This window comes from Brugia malayi, assembly GCF_000002995.4.
Source record: "Brugia malayi strain FR3 genome assembly, contig: Bm_v4_Chr2_contig_001, whole genome shotgun sequence".
In the NCBI taxonomy this organism is placed as follows: Eukaryota; Metazoa; Nematoda; class Chromadorea; order Rhabditida; family Onchocercidae; genus Brugia; species Brugia malayi.
In genome coordinates, this window is record NW_025062476.1 from 13,623,322 (window position 1) to 13,645,692 (window position 22,371).

A 22,371-nucleotide genomic window follows, 5' to 3' on the forward strand; every position below is an offset into this window, starting at 1 on the left:
ACGTATAGTTACGCTATCATTAGATATAGTAGTATACGCAAGCGTCATACGACGTGAATGTTACGTGGTTACTTTTTTTTTATTTATTCCGAAATATGTTATTCCCAAAAAAAAAATATATATTCCAAAATATATTAGTTATCTGAAAAATTTTAAATTTTTTGAAATTTCTAAAAAATATTTATTTAAAATTTTTATAAAGTTAACATAAAATTTAACAAATAATTTAAATTTTACTAAGCATTTTTTTTTTACAAAAATTGTTTTTTAAGATTATTAATTAAGATTTAAAAAAAATTTTTTTTCTTTTTTTTTTGAAATATAAAGAATAGAATATGAGCAAAAAGAATTATTAAATTCAAATATTTAATACCAGCGCAATTGTTAAGGAAGAAATCGGATGCTGTAGTAACTTTTAAATTATTAATATCAGTTTCAGTAGTATGCAGGTAACATGTTCGAGTATTTTTAAACCAATTTACAGAGTAGCATTTTGTTTTATAAACCTGATGTGATATAGCACATGTCATCAAACATTCCACTAAAAATATATCAATTTAATTACTACCATTATTATCATTATTATTATTATACTATTATTATTACTATTACTATTTTCAGTACTGTTTTTTTATTTTAACTCAATGAAATTAGTAATTTTTAATTAATATTCAAATTTTATATGTGAAACTTTTTTTTTTTTTTTTTGGATAAATACAGTGTAAATAATAAAAATAATCAAACTGATTGACATTATTATAATTAAATGATAATTATTGACTGATTTAATTTTTTTTTTGATGTAGGGATATTTTCATATATTATTTCCTTTTCTTTTTTTTATAACAAATTGTCTTTGGAATAATATGCTTTCCACTTTTTGAACTATTAAAATTTTTCATTTTCTAAATTCTACCCCGAATATATATTTCGATTAAATAGATATTATATATAATAACTATGAATTTTTAAGTTGTTTATTTTTCAAAGATATAATTGAATTTTGAGTAAAAATTTAAAATTAAAATACAGAAATTTTGAAGCTAGAATTTAAAATATTTGATAAATTATGTAAAATAATAATATTTTTTTTTTCGTAAATTAATAATAAATAATTAGTAGCTTACATGAAGTATAAATATTGTCGACAACAAGACCATTTAGTGTATACATTACAGCATTTTCACATATCGAAAAGCATTTTCGAAGTTTGATAATATTGTTATATCCAATATCTGTTAAGAAAGAAAAAAATATTTTTTCAATAATTTTTATTAAATTTTTAAAAAAAATTTTAAATGAAATTGTTTATTAAAGAGTACAAGAAAGTTTAATTTCATTAAAAAAAAGTGATTTTTTTTTTTTATAATAGAAAATTTTAATTAAAATTTTTATTACTAATTATTTTTGCAATTTAACATAAATTAGAAATTAAATAGAGTAAATGTATCTTATGATAATCTTATCTTATAATAATATATAATATTTTGATATTATCATTTCATCTATCTTTTATAATTATATACTAATATAAGATGAAGAAAAAATTCTTCTCCTCTGTTAATTTTATTTGCTAAAACAATTTGAATATTTTATATTAAAAAAAAGAGTTAAATTTTTTCTTTTTTTAAAAATCAAACTAGTAATATTGCATAATTAATTTAATTTAATTTTTCAATTTTTAAATAAGCTTAAAAAAAAAATTCTGAAAATCCTACATTTTAATATTTTATTATCTTACTCGAAACTATATCGTAATAAATTCATACATGCATATATTTTTTTCCATTAATTAATTCTTACCAATATTTTAATTCTACGATAACATACTCAAATTTTTAATAAAGTAATGTAAAGTAATATATGATAAATTTTAAGATAAACCAAAAAAAAAAGAAGGTGAAAAAAATAAATTTTTCTAAATATTTTTTTGAAACAAACAATTTGTTAAGTTTCATTTCATTTGCATAAAATATAAATTTAGCAAAAGAAATAACAAAAAAAAAAAAACAAATTTTTTACTTTTTTTAAAAAAAAAAAGATTTAAATTTTACGCGTATTTTTTGCTTTTAATCCTTGTTTTCGTGCATTCAAACAAACATATTCATAATAATCTGTTAATTTTGATGAAGTTAATTGAACATTATTGATAATTCGATTATCAGCATTTAAAATGCATTCCTAAAATAATAACTTATTACTCATGAAATGATAACTTTTTGATTTGAATCAAAAAATTACTCATTACAAATAATTTGAAAAAAATTAAAAAAGCAAAAAGTGAAATAAAGCAACTAATTATTTCATTGCTAAAAAAGAAAAATTATTTTTATAAATAATAAAAAAAGAAAAAAGTTTTATCACATTTCTTTTTTACAAACAAAAAAATGTGTTTATTGAATTAATAAGCAATTAATTTTTAATACATAAATAAATGAACAATTTTCACTCCTACATTTCATATATTAATTTTAATTAAAATATTTAAATAAATTTCGAAAAAAAAAATCTAAAATAATTTAAACTAACCCTTGTTTTCCTATTGTAATTAACACTCAAACATAAAAATGAAATGCGTAAAATACAATTATGTAAACAATCTTGTAAACCAATTTGTTTGATTATTTCCTGTCGATAACCATTGAGTTGTCTAAAAATTTCACAAAAAATTACAATCGATTAAATTTGATAATTTTCTAATTTCATTTAATCATTTATAAATTACAAGATAATTCAAATATTGCTACTAACAAAAAGAAAACTAGAAAAAAAAGACTAATTTATTTTGTTAATAAAAAAAAAAAAAATTTTTTTTTTTCAAAATAAACGAACTTATTAGCAAAATAATGAAAGCATTTGAGTTCTTTAATTAATCCATTTCGTATCATTTGTCGATTATTCAATTCCTGTTCTAAAATTCCAATATTAAGAGTGTAATTTTGATGTTGAATTGATAATTCTGAATCTTTTGTAGTTGTATTCCATTCCCGAACTAACATTTCAATTGGAATAGGAATAAATTGCATTGCTGAAGTAATAGTTTTTGTTGTAGCAGTAACTTTTATTGTTGTTGTTGTTGTTGTAGCAATAATAGTAGTACCAGTAGTAGTAGTAGTAGTAATAGTAGCGGTATCAGTAATATCACTATTATCAGTATCAATACTGTTACTTGTAGTAATAATATTATCACTAGCATAAGGAGTAGTAATAGCAATAGTAGTAATAGCATTATTGATAAATGGTGTGATAATAGTTTTTAGAGGAAGTAAAGTAGTAGAAGAAGTAATTTCAGGAATTAATGGTTCCGTATGTTGAAAACCACGATGGATAGTTGCCGGATTCGGTTTAATGGCAACACTTTTTATCGTCCTTATCGGTTTTAATAGATTGGCAGCAATACGATATGCAACATTTTTGCTAGCAGAAATAGGTTGCTTATCACTTGCTGATATTAAATCAGTACTTATATCACTATCTTCATATTCATTGTTATTATAAATGTTATCATCATCATCACCATCATCATCATTATTATTATTGTTATCATAATCATCATTATGATCATCGTCATCATCATCAATAGCATCAGCATCATCATCATCATCATCGCCATTATTACTGTCGTAATTATTGCTGTCACTATTGATTTTATCACCATGTTTATTGTTGTTACTGTTACTATTATTATCATTATTATTATTTTTTTTGTTGTCATCGCAATCCTTGTTACTGCCATTATTGTTGCTTCGTTCTTCATCGTAATCAACATAATATGCGGTTGTTTTTTGATTTGGTGATAGAGTAGTTTGGGTAGATTTGATAAACCTATTAATTTATTTCATTCAAATATTAACATATCTTAAGCAAAAAATAAATAATTAATTTATATATTAAATGAGTAGTTAAATTTTGAATAATACTCATTAAATTCTTTTATTTCATCAATACATTATATTTCATTTATCAGTAAGTAAACAAATTTAATTTTTTACTTTTTTTTTTTTTTGTATTTATAACTATTAATTAGCAGATAATCCAATTTCTTATCTTTTATCACTAATCACTAAGTACGATGAAATATATTCATATTATTAATCCATCTTTGATATGTAAAATAAAAAGGAATATTTTATCAAAAAGAAGTTGTATTGTCAATTTTAATCACTAAAAATTTGTGATATTATCACAATCATTTCGTCAATTTAATTTTAAATAAAAATTTTTGAAAAATGTATTTACAAGATATAAAAAGTAGAACCTATGAGTGTTTCCATTGATAGTATTTGGTGGTGGAACATGTTGTGCAGCATGAAGTACCGTTTCAAATGATAATTTTTTCTTATTTTCCACATTAACAGTGCTATCATGGACAACACCCATTGATTTATGATTCTTGATCTTATCACTGATAGAATTTGCCATAATTAATCTTGTATCTGTGATTGGTATTGAAAATGTTGTGCGTGGTGGTGCAATTGTAAAATTTTGCACCTAAAATTATTCATTTTTTTTTTTTATGATTTATATTAATAATAAGTAAATAGCAATAATTTTTTTCACAAATTATTTATTATAAAAGCAATGATAATTTATTACAGATAATAGATTTAAAATTTAAATTATTTGAAAAAGTGTTTGAAAAAAAGGGAACATTAATTTAATTAATTTAAGTTAATTTAATTAAATATGATTAATTTAAAGTAATAACAAATATTAGTAATTGAAATAACCTGATCCAATGGTGGTAAGCAAATATTTTGATAAAAAACAGTATATACAACTCTCGAATGATATTTGCTAAATGTTAAATTTGGACTCCATTTACTTAAGATACATTCTCTTTGTATTTTATTTACCATAGCTGATCGACAAATAAATTCATAAAGTAATTGTGACTGTAAAGTAATTGAAAGTATTTCACATAAAGTAATTGAAAAAAACAAAATTCTTTTTTCCTTTTAACTTGTATTTTTTAAAAATTAAAAATATGTTAATGCATTATCTATCAGTTAATTTGAGCTAAAAGAAGAAATATATTCCAGAAAAAAATGAGATCAAAAAAAAAAATTATTAAGTTTTATTCCATTCATTTTAGCATTAATTTATCAATGCAAAATATAATAAATGAAAAAAGATTAAAAATTAATCAAAAAAAAAAAAAATTTAAAAAATTTATTTTCATATGAAAAATAACCTTTAAACAATGATCCAAACAGGAAGTAATACTGGAAATATTTATAACAACCAAATTTCCATTCTTACCAAGGTAATAATTTGGATAGTATTTAAAACATTCCAATATAGTAGCTGTTGTCAATTGAAATGAAATGCTAAAAGAAAAGTTTAAATTTGGGAAAATTCAAATTTTTGATTAAATTTTTCAATTGCTAAAAATAACCACTAATTATTCATTATTATTTATTATTAATTATTATTATTGCTATTATTTTTTCATCAAATAATGAATGCTAAATTTTGAAAAAAACTTACTTTTCGATATTGAAAAATATTCATTTTTCGACAACAAAATTTAATTAATACATTACAAAAAAGAAGAAGAACATTTATTTATATTCATTTTCATTTAAAATAAGTAAAATTTTAATAAACTTACGGAAAAATTAGTGCATAAATAGGTAGTAATAGAGTAATTAGAACCATGATGATAAATAACAATGAATGTCATTGATAAAAATAATTAGTTGAACAATAAGAATGCTTCATTCTTTCAAATAATAATTAATAATCAGCTTAGAACGGATGTGATTATCGATGATAAATGATAAATGATTATATTTAAATGATGTTGATTTTACTTCCAAATGAATGGAACATTGAGAAATTGCAACTAAATCATATCTTTTAGATTATTAAAATACATCGTAAATTTTCGTAATAAAATATTCTTAACAATAAATATAAGAAAGGAATATTATTAGAAAAAGGACGAGAGAGAGAGAGAGAGAGAGAGAGAGAGAGAGGAGAGTAAAAAGATATAATGTTTATTAAAACTTTTGTAAATACGACTAAATTTTAAAACGGACATATATATGTTTTAGTAAAAATTTCCTGTTTTCATAATTAACAATTGCTCTATTCTCACAATAATATCGAAAAAGGGACATTTATTATATATTTTAAATTTAAATGAATGAATGCATACATTTGTATAATTACTTTTAGTTTGCATAAATACAATTTTATATCTTTGAATAAATACAATTTTGTTAATATTATACAAGTAAAACGATGCAAATTTGAATTTAATTTATTTAAATAATATATCATAAATAAATATAAATAATTGTATTACATGAAATAAATGTTATTCAAATTGTTAACAAATAATTTCAAAAAGATATTAGAGTTCTAATGGAGGGAAAATAATAAAATAAAACTTAATTGAAGGTTGCATTGAAAGCAAAGTAAATGTTTTAGAAATTGATAATTATCTATCGATCTAATCAATTTAATCTATCTAGGTATCTATCGATCTATCTATTGATCTAATCTTATTAATCTATCTATATATTGAAAATAAGCCATCGTTTTTCATGCAATAAAGGAAAAGATTCAATGGAAATGTAATGCGATCATCGATGATAATTAAAAATCAAATTGAAATAAAATAATTAAAATAAAATTTCAAAAAAATTTTTAGTTTTACTATCTACATTATAATATCGTAAAATATGAATATTTTAAATTGGTTTATTTGAAAAGTCCAATTTAATGGAATTTTAAATCTTCAATAGTTCATCAACACTTTCATTCGTCCTTCAAATAATGTTTTATAATGAATTTTTCAGTTAAATAATAATTATTAAGAATTTCAGTTAAATATTAATAATAATTAAGAATGCAAAAGCATATGAAATTAATACTTAAATTGTAAGTTGGACAAAATATATCCAGAATTTATGATTCACTCAGTAATATTTCATTAAACTGTATACAAAAAAAAAAAAAACTTAACTCTGTGGGGAAAAAAAAGAGTAATTTTTAGGAAAACTTTTATGAAATATATTTGTGTTATTATTTGTTCACTTCATTCCTTCTAATAAGTATGTCAAAAATTAAATATAAAAATAAATATAAAGATGAAAAATTAAAAGCTAATTGAATTAAAGTTCATATAAAGTAAAAAGAATGAAACTTTCCCATATCATAATTATTTATCATTGTACTAACTTTTGTTTATCCCAATAATTTATTTAATATTTTATTTTTTATATTTAATTATTTATTTTTTTTTTATTTTTTTATTTTATTTTTATTTTTTTGTTTATCCCAATTTAATAATATTTTATTTTATATTTAATTATTTAATTTTTATTTATATTAATATTTTATATTTTTATATTTTATATTTAATTTAATATTTAATATTTTATGTATTTTAATTCTAAGATAATGTTAAGCAAATTTAAACTAAATATTTCTCTGCCAGTTATATTGTGTTGTAAAAAATTGTACTTAAAATGTAGCTATAACTTATAATTGCATTTATTATTAGCTCAAATAAGTACTATTCCCTAATTTTGAAAAAATTTTTAAATTTTTCTTTTTTCTTCTCGTCACATTAATCTTAGGATCATTTATCATTTATCAATTTATCACTTATCAAACTGATCGATCATTGAAAAATTTGCTTTGAAAAGGCTATAATACACTATCGATTAGCTCTAGAAAATCTTTCTCTTCAATTTATTAGATAAAACTTCCCTCTCTGTCTCCCTCTCTCTTAACAGACAAATGTACATATCTCCTTTCTCTCTCTCTTAACCTACAAATGTATGTATCTCTTTTCTCTCTCTCTCTCTCTCTCTCTCCCTCTTTCTTTGTTAGAAATTTATTTGTCTGTTAAGAAAGAATAAACAATTATTGCAATATGATCGAAGATACACGAAGATGTGGATGAAACGGGTGACTAGGGAGATTTTTTTTTGAGAGAGAGAGAGTGAGGGAGAGAGAAAGAGAGAGAGGGAAAGAGAAGGAGAAAGAGATTGTCGTTGGAAGGTTTTTTTTTTTGTGTTTGCGTTTTTCTTTTTTTTCTCAAGTTAATCAAAGAAACAATCACTTCTAAATTATTCCGTTTCTTTTCTGGGAGATACCGGTGGATTCCCGAGGAATTCCTCTTATTCTGAAGGAATATGAAGTGATTGTTTCGTCTGAGATAGGAAACGATTGCAAACAATGTACTACTAGTAATACCGTAGTAGAGCAAGAAATAAAACTGCTTACTATTTAATTTTGTAATCTTATAATTTAATTTTATAATCTCTACTAAAAATAAAATAATCTTACCATTTAATTTTGTAATGGTATAATTTTTGTCTCTTATGTCAACCATATTAGTTCTATTTCTTTCCTGATACATTTAGGGTAATATATCAGAAATAGTACAATTAAATATTAAGAATGAATGATCATTTTATTAATTGATGGCTCTGTTCGCAAAAAAAGAAAAAAAAAATTGTCACAAAATTTCAGCACAGTAATAGAAAGGAAAGAAATATAAATTACTCGAAATTGAGAATTCGATTTCCAGAATAGAACGATCGATAATGGATATGTATTAATATTCAAAGATCAATTAGAGTTTAAATATGAAATGAGTTTTTTTTTTTTTTTTTTAGAAATGATTCCTTGATTTGATATTAAAGTCCAAAACAAAACCAAGTGAAACTAAGTCAGAAGTAATGGCTAAATCGAAGAATGCAAAAAATTTTAATTTTTTTTTACCGAAAATAGCTGTAACTAAGATCATTCAGAGTAAAGCTATTAATTTGGCTGTTTAGGAACTTTTTTTTTTAAATTTATGAATTTATAAATTTGAAATTTATGAATATAATGAATTCATCTCTTTGCTATAGCTTTGCTGATTAAATCAGTTCGCCATAAAATATCACAAAGCAATTCAATGCAATAGGAAGAATTGTTATTTGGTTTAACTGAAAAAAATCACAAATAACAAATCGTGCAGAGAAATTGATTTCAATATATTTCAAATTTGACACAAATGACCAAATTAATAATTACACTCAAAAAATTAGTAAGTTAATTTGCCGTATTCTTTCATATTTTCTTCACTTTCAATTCATTCGTTTGGTCGTCTAATTTTGGCATGAGTCATTGATGTCACCAAATAATGACTCAAATAATTTCTACCCTTTAAAAATAACTTAAGGATAGGTATTTTAACATTCGTTCAAGCAGATGTTGCAGGATAATGCTTAGTCATCTTTAAACACTGTTTAATAATGTTATTACTGTGTTAAAGTAAATAACTGATGCCAAATTTTAGAAATTCAATTTGATCAAATTAAATTGATTTGCCCTTCAATTTTTAATTCTTTTATTAATCACTATTATTTGACAAAGTTGGAGATTTGATTATCCAGAAGTCTTATTTATACCACGGTTAAATTTTTAACGTTCATATTCACCGATTTTTATTACTGCAATGAAGTATTCTCTGTTTCAAATTTGATTTGCTACGATTTATACCCTCAACACCACTTTTTCAGATTTCAACAAATTTTTAAAGAATGTCAAACCAACTTTGTCATTCCTAATTTTCCAAAATATCTTTTAATTTATAAATATATTATTGCTATTGATTGTTTCCATAATTCGCATACGTCCATACTATCTATGTATTAAATAAATAATAACCAAAGAATCTTCAATGCTTGTTTTTGATCAAGGTTCTGTTTAGAATGTTTAGATTTGTGCCTTTGATCTAATTCCCGATCAAATTCTCCATATCATATCAGTGACATTAAGAAATATCACTATTAGAAATGTCTTCAATGAATTTGTAAAAACAGTCTCCATCAGTTATTTAAGAATGATTCCCATACTCCGCAAAGTTAGTCAGCATATCATACCAAACACTGACAACAGTTTCGATAAATGTATTAAATTTCGAAATAATTGTGACCAATGGCACAAAGCAATTTAGCATTAAAAGAAATGCAAAACGCTGCGAGGCGCAAAATGGAAATATTTTGATTGTTGCGACTTTATGGCTGATCTATGTGTTGTAAATGTTTGTTGTGGTAGGAAAAGTTTAGATAAAAGATTGATCATTTTGTCCAAATTCCTCATTTCGTTTCGGTAGACAAGAAATGTCAATTATCCTGTTGTATTTTCAGCTTCATTTATAGTTTTAATTCATTAAGTTTTTTTTTTTTTTTTTTCATAAATTTGGATAGATAATTTGTGTAAACAAGTGTTGATAAGTGTTTTCAGAAAATGGACGGCTGTAGACAGAAAATTATTGTTGCATAAATAATAACTTTGTTGGAAGATAAGAAATGCTTCAAAGTAGACTTCTGATATGAAGTTATAAATTGAAATGTTTGGTACAATGAGTGCTTCTTTTGAATGAATTGACAAATAAATGAAGAAACAATTGAATGTTAGTTTTCCATAAATGTTTACATACTAATTACGAATGTTAAAAATTTCTTATTTGTTTTTCAGTTTATTAAAAATTTATTTTTTTTACTTATTGTTGTCATTGGACAAAATTTTCACAATGACTGTGTCTCTTACAATTTGCTAACAAAGAATATGTGTAATTTGCTTTGCTCTTAAAAGGTTGTAAGCTCTTTGTTCATTTAGATTTCCTTATTATAAAGCCATCTAACTTGTATTGCTGAATGTTGTAGAAGCATTTGTGTCCGACAGTCAATGTTAGTAATTATCGATAAATGATAACTCCTTATTCTTTTCCTCAAAGTACTGTAATTTTGTTATAAGCCAAAATGCACTATACAAGGAGTAAGACCCATTGTTCAATCAATAAAGAAGCTCCTACTCCCTCCCTCTCAACACTCTCTCAAAGTGGTACAGAAGCAGCAAGAACAACGATAGATGGCAAGAAAGTGTGACAAGATTTAGTGAACTGCTCGGTATAATTTGGTATTCATTTCTTTCTATTATCGTGTGAGTGCCATATTATGTGACATCGTGTAAGAACAATGAAGCTATTGTCAACGTTGTGAAGTTGTCACACCAACAAATACTAAATCTTTCCTCGAATTTAATTATATAACAAAGAGATGAAACAGTTTAATAGTAAAAATTTTCACTTTGATTATACATTGCAGAATATCGAAATATACATAGCATTGTAGTGGATAAGTAAAGGATAAGTTAATCTCAGTTGTAAAGTATGCTATATTAAGCAAGTAGGTTTTGCTAGTCGTTTTAAATCCAACTGAAACTTATTGTAGTAGCAAGGAAATGGAAAAGTATCGGTTACTTCGATTAGCATTAGATTTTTTTAGAATATTTCAGAGTATTTAATGATGCATTGCAACAATACCAATGCAAAAATTTATGAATAAAGCATCACAGTTTGGTGGTTTAAAGGTTAAATTAAGGATATGCTCAAGTTTGAACAAAATAGCACTGTCACATAATCTCGCACTCCATTTTATTTTGCATTTCACCAAGGAATCTTCTGGTATAATACTAAAAATCGATAGATCTGATCGCTGAAAATTATTGTCAAATATTAATAAAGCATTCAGAAAAGAAAAGGAACAAAAAATTCGAACAAAAAAAAGGAACAAAAAAAAGAGATAGGAATTATTGCTTGAAAGAAATCATTTTGACCATTATTTGAGATATATTAATACTTCACACTTAAAACTGACAGAAAGTATTCATCAGCTATTAATAAAACTAAAAACTTTCAGACTGTGCTTATCAAGAAGAATCAGCAATTGTTTGCTTTCATATCACATTGCTGAAATATATGGAAGAAAAAAGATTGAAAATTTGCTGTACTAGCAGATTTTATAGGTAATTTCAAAGTTTTTGTATCATTGAAAGGACAATGTAACGCTATTGGCTGTCTTTATGGTTAACAGCTAATTATTTGAGAAATATTTGTTAATTACATAAATTGTGTGTGCATTAAAAATTTACGATTGAGTACTTAATTTTATTCACAATTACATAAGAAAGTGAGTAATTATATGTATAACCTTATTCATTTTTCAGGCATTTCACGCTATTAAGCTTATGTTAAGCTTACTTTAATTTAAGTATTCTTTCAATAACAATTAAGGATTCATCAAATTTCGAGTCAAATTTGAAAATATTTGAAAAGATAACAAATTATAAACTTACAAAAAAAAGTGTATAATTTGTTGTTATTTTTTTTTCAGAAATTTAGTATTTCAATAATTTAGCACTTTTGGTCTGAATCGATCGTCAATGTCTGTCACTTCGAGAGTACGAAGAATACTAATTCATCGGTCTGAGTGAAAATCACAAGTAACGGATCACATAAAGAATGGATTCAAATTTAACACAAACAATTGAATTAATAATTAAAATCAAAAAGTGCACTACTGAACGAACGCATTAGGAAGATTCATTATAATAGGATAGTGAATTTTCAATCATTTCATTAACTAGCTTCTTTTCAATTTATTTTCCATTTACATCTCTCATTTGTTTGATTGTTTCTGTATCAGTCGAACTAGTTGAAGTGAATTTATAATTAGCAAATTGAGTTTCGAAAATATCACTTCATTTGATCCTATGAATAAATTTGATGACGATATTAGTGACATTTTTTAGCAGCAGTTTCCATGACAGTTGCAAAAATAATAAAAAGAAAATTCATTTCGTTTAAATTATATTAGTCTTTAAATACTGCTACATTTTACCAACCTCTGTTATTTCTTATCAATTTATCTTTCAACCAGTTGAAAATTTTCCCTTCCTATTGTGCTCAATTTTGTGATAGAAACGAGAATTGTTGATTAATAAAATGGACCGTTCATACTGCATAATTGTATTATTTCTGGTATTACCCTCAACATGTCAAGAAAAAAGCACAACGTGGTTGACAGATGTGGTTGACATAAGAGACAAAAATCATAAGATTACAAAATATATAGCAGTTCTATTTTTTACTGCTTTATTGCTTTGTGGTATTATTAGTAATACATTGATGGCAGTCGTAGTATTCAGTAAACAACAAAACAATCATTATGGTCGTGAATTTACACTCATCATATTACAAGTGATTATTTCTAATTTCACAGCTTTTCTTCCACAAATATTTGTTGTATTACCTGAAATATTAAAAACAAAAAACAGTTCATATTGTAAGTTACTTTATGCTTATTCTCTAAGCATTATTTCCTTTTGTATTAGCTAAATATTAATTTAAGTAATTCTTTTAAAATTAAATTGAAGAGAAGAGATTTCTGCTAATAAATTTTAAATGCTACACTTCTTATTTTGACTACAAAATACTGCATTGATGTTGTTTAACCGTTGACAATCAAAGCTTTTATCAAAATTAAATTGATTCAGATTTTTTGAAATGAAATTTTTAAAATGTATATTTTATAATACTTTTGCAAATTTTCTTTGTCACGAAACTTGTTTAAGTTTGATTTTATTATAATAAATTTTATTCAATAACTAATTTAATTATATTTCAGCAAATGAAACAACGTGGATTAACCGCGCATTCTCAACTTCCAATACTTTTTCACTCTTTTCCATACTTCATTTTTCACTTTTGTTGACGCTGAATCGTTTTGTGGCACTAATTTTACCAAAATACTACACTTTTTTCGAATCAGCAAAGTTGTATTTTCTAATTGCTTTTGTGTGGTTATCAGTGTTAGGTATGAAATTATTGATATCTCTTCAAATAATAATCAAAATGATTTCTAGTAGTTTTATACCATTATTGCTGCAGAGATTCTGGAGATCCAGTTTTATCGAAATTAACTTATACTTAAATTTTTTTGAATTCTTGTTAATTTTCAGTGATTACATCTGCCGATTTTTATTATTGCACCAGAAGATTCCTTGTGTGGAATCTCAGTTGGGAAGCAAATTGTGCAAAATCAAGCGGAATAAGCCAAACTTGGTGGAAGTCATCTTTCAAAGCTCTTTTTTTTTTTCAATTTTAAGCAAATCTTTAATTTAAATTAAATAAGCTGCGATTTCTTACCATGCAAACTTCTTCATTTGTGTTATTCCAAAGTATCACTCAACTTTAATATACTTAATCCTTAACTTTTATGCTTTAGTAACCTAGAGACATTACAGAAAGTTCCAGACTGATTTAAAAATTGATTTGCTTAATATATTTTAGGTTATCTTACCGTTGGGCATTACTTATACCTAATATAATGTTCGTTATGTACATTGTGATATTCTATAGTATACGTCGTAGACGTCATTTTACAACAAATAATAATCAAAATCAAAGTTTGTACACTAAATTTTTTTTTTTTTAATTATATGAGTAATTAATAAAATTTACTGTTCCTTTCCAAGTTATTAAATTTGTTAAATTCAGAAATTTTCACTCTCTAATTTTAGCTTATTTCATCGCTTAACTATCAAATATTTTTTAGATATGATGAACATGAATGCAAGACATGGAAGTAATACCATGAAAATTTCATATTATGAATGGTCGATGTTAATTCAGGCTGCATGCAATTGCGGTGTATGGGTAATTGGTGTTATTGTTTTTAATTTTCTGTCACCAATGTTAACTAAAATTTTTGGCAAAGAAGCTGATCTTCCATCCAGAATTTTCATAAATTGTTACATCATTTTCATTTGCTCCGTATTGCCTACTGTTCATTTTATTTACAGTAAGCAATCGTGTGCAATCGTAAAATATCATTTATATGGTTGCTTGCAACTGAGAGTGGGACAGTTAAAAGTAAGACCGTTGACCACCAAGGTATGCTGGGACACAAAACACAATGTGAATGCAGTAGTAGTGAGTTGAGAAATTAAATGATATGCTTGAAATTATTTTGCGCAATAATTCTGAAAATTAAATTTTAGCTCATTTCTTATCTGAAACGTTTCTTGAAATACAAAAACTTTTTTTTTTCTTTTTTTATAAGCTTAAATATGGAACTGTTTTATTAATAATTTCGATGCTTTAATTAAAATATGAAAATTACAAAAAAGCATTCGGCTGTCTTCATTGATACATCATAATGTAATCCATAGAGAGATTTTAGTCCAAAATTTTAAGATTCAGTTTTAAGATTCTGGCTGATCTGATCAGTTTGATTTTAATGAATTTTTTACGAAAATTTATACGGTTAAGAAAGTATAAACCCAATTTTTGTTATTTCTAATTTGAAAAAATATTTTTTACTTGAAAGTATTATATTATTATTGTTCTTGATTAAGTAAAACTGTTTTGAAAAGTGTATTGCTTACATTCTGGGCTTTTATTTACACAAACAACATAAACCTACATGTTTGTTTGATATTATCTTCCCAGTATGTAATGAACAATATTGAAATAATTAGGATATTATCGAGGAAAGATTGATAATTTGTTGTTGTCGTAACTTCACAATGTTCACAATAGCTTTAATTAAATTATACCGAATAGTTTATTTCGCTTTTTTATATCTTTCGTTATTATTGTTGTTTTACACTATAGCTTTTTGAGATTGAATTGAGTGAGTGCCAAGACAAACCAAATACGGGAAATTAAATACCCGGGAACTAAGCCCACACAACATCCATCTCTTACTCACTCTTATAACAAAACGCATATGACTGCAGCAAGTGCTTCAAAAGAGTAAACAGCTGTAAATTCATTGATGATCTTTAACCTATGCAATGGCATTTAGCTTATAACAAACACTACAACTGCTTATAACAGTAGTGACTGTCGATCTGAAAAGATAACATTTAGCATTAGCTTAGCTAGAATGCTTTATGATAAGGAGGAAATGAATTGAGCTAACAATGATTGAATGTTAATTGCCAAACTGAGTGATAACATTTAGCATTAGCTTAGCTAGAATGCTTTATGATAAGGAGGAAATGAATTGAGCTAACAATGATTGAATGTTAATTGCCAAACGGAGTGATATTAGCAATAAAATTGAAATTTTCCAATTGCAAATTACACATATTAAGCCTTCTTGTGCACATATTCTTAGCAATGTTAGCAAAATTGTAACAGACATAGCCAACGTGAAAATGACAACAATAAAATTTAGTTTAATAAACTGAAGAACAACAAAGAAATTTTTAACATTCGTAATCAGTATGTAAACATTTATGGAAAACTAACTTAAAATTCAATTGTTGCTTCATTTACTTGTCGATTCATTCAAAAGAAGCACTCATCGTACCAAACATTTCAATTTATAATTTCATATCAAAAATCTAAAAAAAAAAAAAATCTAAATTATGCTAGCACGCAAGCCTGCATTATAATCATCACTAATTTTTTTTTATTTGAATATGGAAATTTCCGAACCAAATTTATGAGAAAAAAAAAAAAAAAAACTTTAAAAAATTAAAATGATTAGTTGAAAATGTTACATGATAATTAATAATAAAACATGGTAGTTAATAATTCAATCAAATAAAATGACAATGTCGAGCAAGACAAACTGCATGTTCTTTTAATTGCTTTATAATGTTTCTTTTTTTTTTTTTTTAATTTTTTTCGCTTTCAATTTTATTTAAAGTAATTTCAATTTTCATAAAATCAATCAAGAAAAATGTATTTTATTGTTGGGACGAAACTTTGATTTTTATAATTTTCCTTTTTAAACATTCCGAACTATTAATTCATCTAGAAAAATTTAATCCTTGTAACTTCATCCAGAACCAAAACAGAGATAACTTTTGCAGATTATTTCATCTAGAAAAGAAACATCGTTATAGCTTCAAATCTTAATTATTATTTTACCTTAAATCTTTTGTTTAACATACAAATGAATTATTATTTTGATCTATTCAAAGCTCACTGTATCACTTCATCAATAATGCAAACAACTATTCTTATTTTTTTTTAACACAACAATTATTGTTCAAAAATGTTTGAAAAAATAATCCACAAAATTAAAGATTCAATTCATTCAATTCCAACTCGAATCCAACAGTTCCCTCTGTTAAACCATACATGTCCTTGTTTTTATCATATAAAAAAAAAAAAAATAACTTGAACTGAAAATAAAAACGAAAAAAGCTTGATGGAATAATTTAATAAACAAGTAAACAAAGAAAACAATTTACAAAAAAAAAAAAAAAAAAAGAGTGATCTAAACATTTTGATCGTACATTTGATAGATAAAATTAGTAACAATATCGATGGCATTGTTTGCTAGCAGTTTCTATGATAGCTGCAAAAAAACTTGAAAAATTGGTGTTAAAATTATAAATGCTTTTTAAATATTTATCACCGGCTGCAGATACTCTTCAGAATTTGAATTTTCAATTTTTTATAAATTGTACTTCAGGCATTAAAAAAAGAAACGATAATTGAAGTTGAAATATTTTCTTCCTACCATAACGGAATAATATAGCTGAAATAATTTGCTTGCACAATTAATTGGGAGGTTAGTTGTAGTGATTTTTTTTTATAAATATACAATACCCGTTTTTATTTACGTTTGAAAATTAATTTCTTCTATTTGTTTCAAACACTTTTATAAATTTGTATTAGTACTAATTATACTATGAATCAAATTAAACAGCTTTTTTCAACTTTCAACTACGCACTCATGTCGAAGTATATATCAAAAATACTTCGACAAGACTTCGATCAAACTTTCAATTTAATTGGACTCATAAATAATGCATATGTTAACTTGGCGGAATATTCAAAACGATTATTTCATTCCGAAGTAGTTTGTGGAGAGTAGCATCCTCCTTTATCGACGTTTTGTTAGTTTTAGCCAACAAACTTTTATTTAATGTTCATTTATCATTTTAGTGCTGTAATTACAACCACAATCCAAAATTTATAATTTGTTTATTTGTTTATGCAATGAGTTTGTTGTTTTTAACAATTTCATTTAGCTATTTAGCTAAATTTTCAAACTGTCAAAAGTTTGCTTTAGCTATTCAACTATGCAAAACACTCAAGAAATTGCTGAAAATTACATTCATAGCTAGATAAAAATTTTTCCTTTGCTCATATTTCACAGTTTTCAAATTCATAGAATCTTACTGATTGATATATGACACTTCTTTGAACACATATTCATATGAGACATATTCATGTGACAATCTTTGTAGCACCGTCGTAATACTATGAGTTGCTGTAAAAAAAAAAAAAAAAAAACTGTACTGTATTTTAATAAATTTTAAACAAAGCAATATTTATGCTAAAAATTTGTTTTCCATCATTCCTTGATTGATAATCACCATAATATAATGAAAGGTAAATAATATAAAAGTATCTCTGCAATATTTTAATGACACATTTTACATTATTCAATTACTGATAGCATTAATGGAAATAGAATCGCATGTAGTCAAATGACAAACTTTATGAGCAAATTCATTTAGATGAATAACTTAAAAAGATGATCAGATTGCATGCTTTATAAAGATGTATTTTTTTTACTTACATCGATGACTTCATTAAGACATTTTAAATTCCTCCCTTACTCTTGTAATTTTTAATCTAATATTTGCTGTCTCAAATAGATGTCATTTCGCAGTTAAATTTATAAGTGTCATTATATATTAATGCATTTTCCACATTGATTGCAATTCTATGTTTTCCATTTGCAACTAAAAACATTTTGCAACATTGAAATTCAAAAAACACTGAGATTTCCACGTAATTATGGCTTATTTTCAATGCAATAAATAATTGAAATTGAGGTGGAATGAAACGTTTCTGAAAAAGATTATCGATAGGCAAAATGGTAACTTATTCTTACTGTATTGTTGCATTACTTCTAATATTACCTTTAAACTGCAACGGAGCAAATACGACGAGTATATTCGATATACGAGACGAAAAATATACGACTGCAAAGTATACTGTAGTTTTACTGTTTCCTGTATTCTTGTTATACGGTATTATTAGCAATATACTAATGGCTATCGTATGCTTCAGTCGAGGCAATCTTTACGGTCGTGCATTTATTCTTATCACACTTCAAATTATTATTTGTAATTTGATAAGCTTTATTCCACATATCATTGTTCTTTTGCCAGAAATATTACTGACTAAGAACAGTTTATACAGTAAGTTATTTTATTTGTATAATTATTCAAAAATATTGTTAAAAACGGTAGTTGTTAGCGGAGAAAAACAGAATTTTTTACTGAGCAATGTTATAATATAGCATCAAAAAATATTTTCAATAGATCAATTTTCCCCAGAAATATAATCATAGTTTGAGGAATTTGATTTAAAAAAATTTGTTAGGATAGTATAAGTTTTACTGCTGTTAGGATAGTTTGTTAGGATAGTATAAGCCGTACTGCTGCCGAATGTACAAGTGCCGAATGAACACAAACTGATCGTTTTATTTTTTGGAAAGGTTAAAGATCCGATCTCCTTATGTAGTGGAGGAGTTTGTTTACTCGGAGTTTGTTTACAACAAACAATAATATGTTGTATCCTATTGAAAACTATGGTAGCTATCTGAACAAAGGCCTTTCTTGACACAAAATATAAGCTTGGTTATTGGAAACAATTTAAGCACTGAATATATGCTAACCTCTTGAATGGAAGGATTTACATGTGAAATGGTATATCATATGTTTACATATATCTAAGCCAGAGCAATTTGCATATTAATTAAAAATTAATTAAAATAAAACAATTTTAAACAGTTTAATTACTCTGGCAATTAATTAAAATACTTTGGTTTTCTCGATAAGTAATCCATCTGATTTCTAATATTAGAGCAATTTAATCGGAAGTGTCACCACTGATTTCAAACTCATAGCTGGTGACGGTTTATGTACAACGTTATAGATTTCACACTGTTTTCATCCAAACATTTCACTGTCTTGTCTTGTCTGTATTTTAGCTTGCAAAACGTGGATCAATCACTTGTTCTCGACGATCAATACATCTTCATTTTACGCCGTATTACACTTTGGATTTTTATGGACGCTAAATCGCTTCCTATCCATTATTTTCCCAAAATGCAATGCATTTTTCGAATCAACAAAGCTGTATTTTCTAATCATTTTTGTATGGTTAACAGCTTTTGGTATGTCCAAAATGATTGTTTCGTCTTATATGGAGATTATCGATTGTTGTGGAAGCAAAAATTTGTCGTGGAAGATTTGATAATTTAATTTATTATTCTGGGGGAGATTGTTGATTGCAGGTAGATTCATTGGATTAGATGTAAATATGTGAGGTAACAGAGGAATATAATAATCCTTTATTAGCAGAAACAATAGTACAATAATTGGTAGAGAAGAACTGAAATTGAACTCTCCTGATTCTTAGTAAGAAAGCACACAAGGCCCCATTCAACAAGGGTGACCTCCTTATATAGCAAGCAATATGCATAAACAAAGTATGTGATCTACAATAAGAGGTCGACCTGCCGAAAGAGTAATCGGTCTAACAAAGAGCTGTTGACCTGATTACAAGCAGATCTAATTACTTACTAGTTGACAAGCAGCAAAGGAATCAGTTAAGCAAAAGTATTAACCCCATAGATTCAAGACAATTAGTGGTGACACAACAATGAGGTCAAATAAATAAGATGCTGGTATCGTATAAACAATATGCAAAAGATTTACAGACTAAACATAGGACTGGAAAGTTTATAAAAGTTTATAAACATTATTTGCAATATTTCACAGAACATATTTCTTACTCATATTCTCAACTCTCACATAATATTTTAAAGTTTAAATATATTAAAATCGGCTGCATCAACTGCTCAGTCATGTCATGTCACCTACCTTTACATGACAATTTTGATAGTTTTTGAAATAGTCTTTTAAATTGATAATTCGCTTCTATTTTACTTATTGTAATTACAATCACAGTTTCAAATTTATGATCTATTCATTACTATTATTAATCTTGAAATTTTCAGCAATTTCATTTGCGGATTATTATTATTGTTCGAGAAGTTTTGAAGTTTCAACCTTACTCTGGACAGCAAACTGTACAAAACAGTCAAGTAATAGTGGCAAAGTTTTTTTAAGGTTAGATTAAAACATTGTTTTAGTTTTTTTAGAGCAACTCAGACAAATTCAAATAATATAATGAAAATATCTATCACTGTATTTCGATGAAAGTACAAAAAATCCAAAAATTAGGTTATCTTGGAAGGCGTTGCAATAATTAAAATCCATTAATTACTCTTATAAATTTTTAGTTTTCGTCATATTTGGGCGTTGTTTTTGTCAATTGCAATGCTCGCTATGTACTTCGCAATTTTTTGCAATATACGACATCGTCGAGTTTCAGTTACTAACGAACCACGAAGTTGGTACTAAATGAATTTCCTTTTGAGTCGCATAATTAATAGTGCCGTAAAATGATACATTTCAATGCAACATTAAAAAGAAAATTTGTTCAAAAGTTTTACAAAATTTATAAAATCTTACAAAGTGTTAAGTTTTATTTTTATTACTAATTGAACATAGAATTTAAGGAATATTAGCAATGAATACAAGGCATGGTACGAGTAGGCTAGAAACTGCCAAATACGAACGATCAGTGTTAATTCAAGCAGCACTGACCTGTGGTGTATTCATAATTGGAATCATATTAATCAATTTTCTACCAAAACTTCTGATAAAAATTTTCGGTCAAGAAATCATAATTCCAGTGAATATTTTCATCAATTCATTTCTGATTTTAGGTCGTACTGTATTACCCATAACCCTTTTCGCAACTAATAAACATGCCCGTAAGTATGTCTATTTATTTCTGAAGGTTGATAGGGTAGGAACTGTTCGATTTCGTACGATTCTCACGAATAAAGTTACCAAATAAAGATAGAGTACATAATGAATTTAAATCCTTGTTTAAAAGTGCTCCATCAGTTTTTTGAACAAATTTCAGATGTTTATGAGAGTAAAAAGATGGTTGTTCTATACTTTGAATCAATTTCTTGACTCTATGTATGATATTATTTTGTAAGTATTATCTTCTTTTCTAAGTACTGTCAATAAAGAATAATTTAGGTATGCACTGCTTTGGAGATCATAGAGATGTTTCTACAAAGTGTTAAAAAATAGTTTTGAAAGAAAATTTCTTGCATTCAATATTTCTCGATGTGAGTATGTACCTCAAGAAAGAATCAATATCGCTTATTTATATAATAACACTTAAGTTCATTTTGAAATATTTTCACTATTCAGCAATTATATAAATAAATAAAAACAATATTTGTTATTTAAATAATTTTCTGATAATGGATAACACGTCAGAGTTACATGAATTTCTAACTTCTAATGCTCATATTGATATTTAAAAGTTGATTATTATTTAATTTCTGTCAACTAAACTCATGTTAAAATGTCTCTTATCTTGAAGAAGGCATATTGCTCTGTAAATAATACAATCGCTTTAATTTGGCACTGAAATAAATGAAT

The 22,371-nt window shown here is 25.3% G+C and overlaps 4 protein-coding genes across 4 annotated transcripts; 2 read left to right on the forward strand and 2 right to left on the reverse strand.

The window, feature by feature from the left end:
• Positions 1-296: 296 nt before the first annotated feature.
• Positions 297-545, reverse strand: Bm2491 (Uncharacterized protein; the record flags this gene model as incomplete). The annotated part of the gene is made up of 1 exon (XM_043079470.1): positions 297-545. A coding segment is annotated over one exon (249 nt), but the record flags the coding sequence as incomplete, so codon positions are not given.
• Positions 546-2,043: 1,498 nt separating this feature from the next.
• Bm7942 (Uncharacterized protein) lies at positions 2,044-4,859 on the reverse strand (the record flags this gene model as incomplete). Its single annotated transcript, XM_043079471.1, has 5 exons — positions 2,044-2,181; positions 2,530-2,650; positions 2,833-3,825; positions 4,259-4,491; positions 4,731-4,859. 5 exons carry the CDS (start codon positions 4,857-4,859, stop codon positions 2,044-2,046), a joined length of 1,614 nt encoding a protein of 537 aa, XP_042935405.1.
• Positions 4,860-12,799: 7,940 nt separating this feature from the next.
• On the forward strand, positions 12,800-14,797 carry Bm13349 (Uncharacterized protein; the record flags this gene model as incomplete). The annotated part of the gene is made up of 5 exons (XM_001894999.2): positions 12,800-13,139; positions 13,482-13,670; positions 13,816-13,924; positions 14,147-14,262; positions 14,412-14,797. The coding sequence occupies 5 exons, from the start codon at positions 12,800-12,802 to the stop codon at positions 14,795-14,797; spliced, it is 1,140 nt and encodes a 379-aa protein (XP_001895034.2).
• A 4,087-nt stretch (positions 14,798-18,884) lies between these two features.
• On the forward strand, positions 18,885-21,769 carry Bm1109 (Uncharacterized protein; the record flags this gene model as incomplete). The annotated part of the gene is made up of 5 exons (XM_043079472.1): positions 18,885-19,035; positions 19,830-20,015; positions 20,862-20,973; positions 21,147-21,256; positions 21,426-21,769. 5 exons carry the CDS (start codon positions 18,885-18,887, stop codon positions 21,767-21,769), a joined length of 903 nt encoding a protein of 300 aa, XP_042935406.1.
• Between the last annotated feature and the right edge of the window lie 602 nt (positions 21,770-22,371).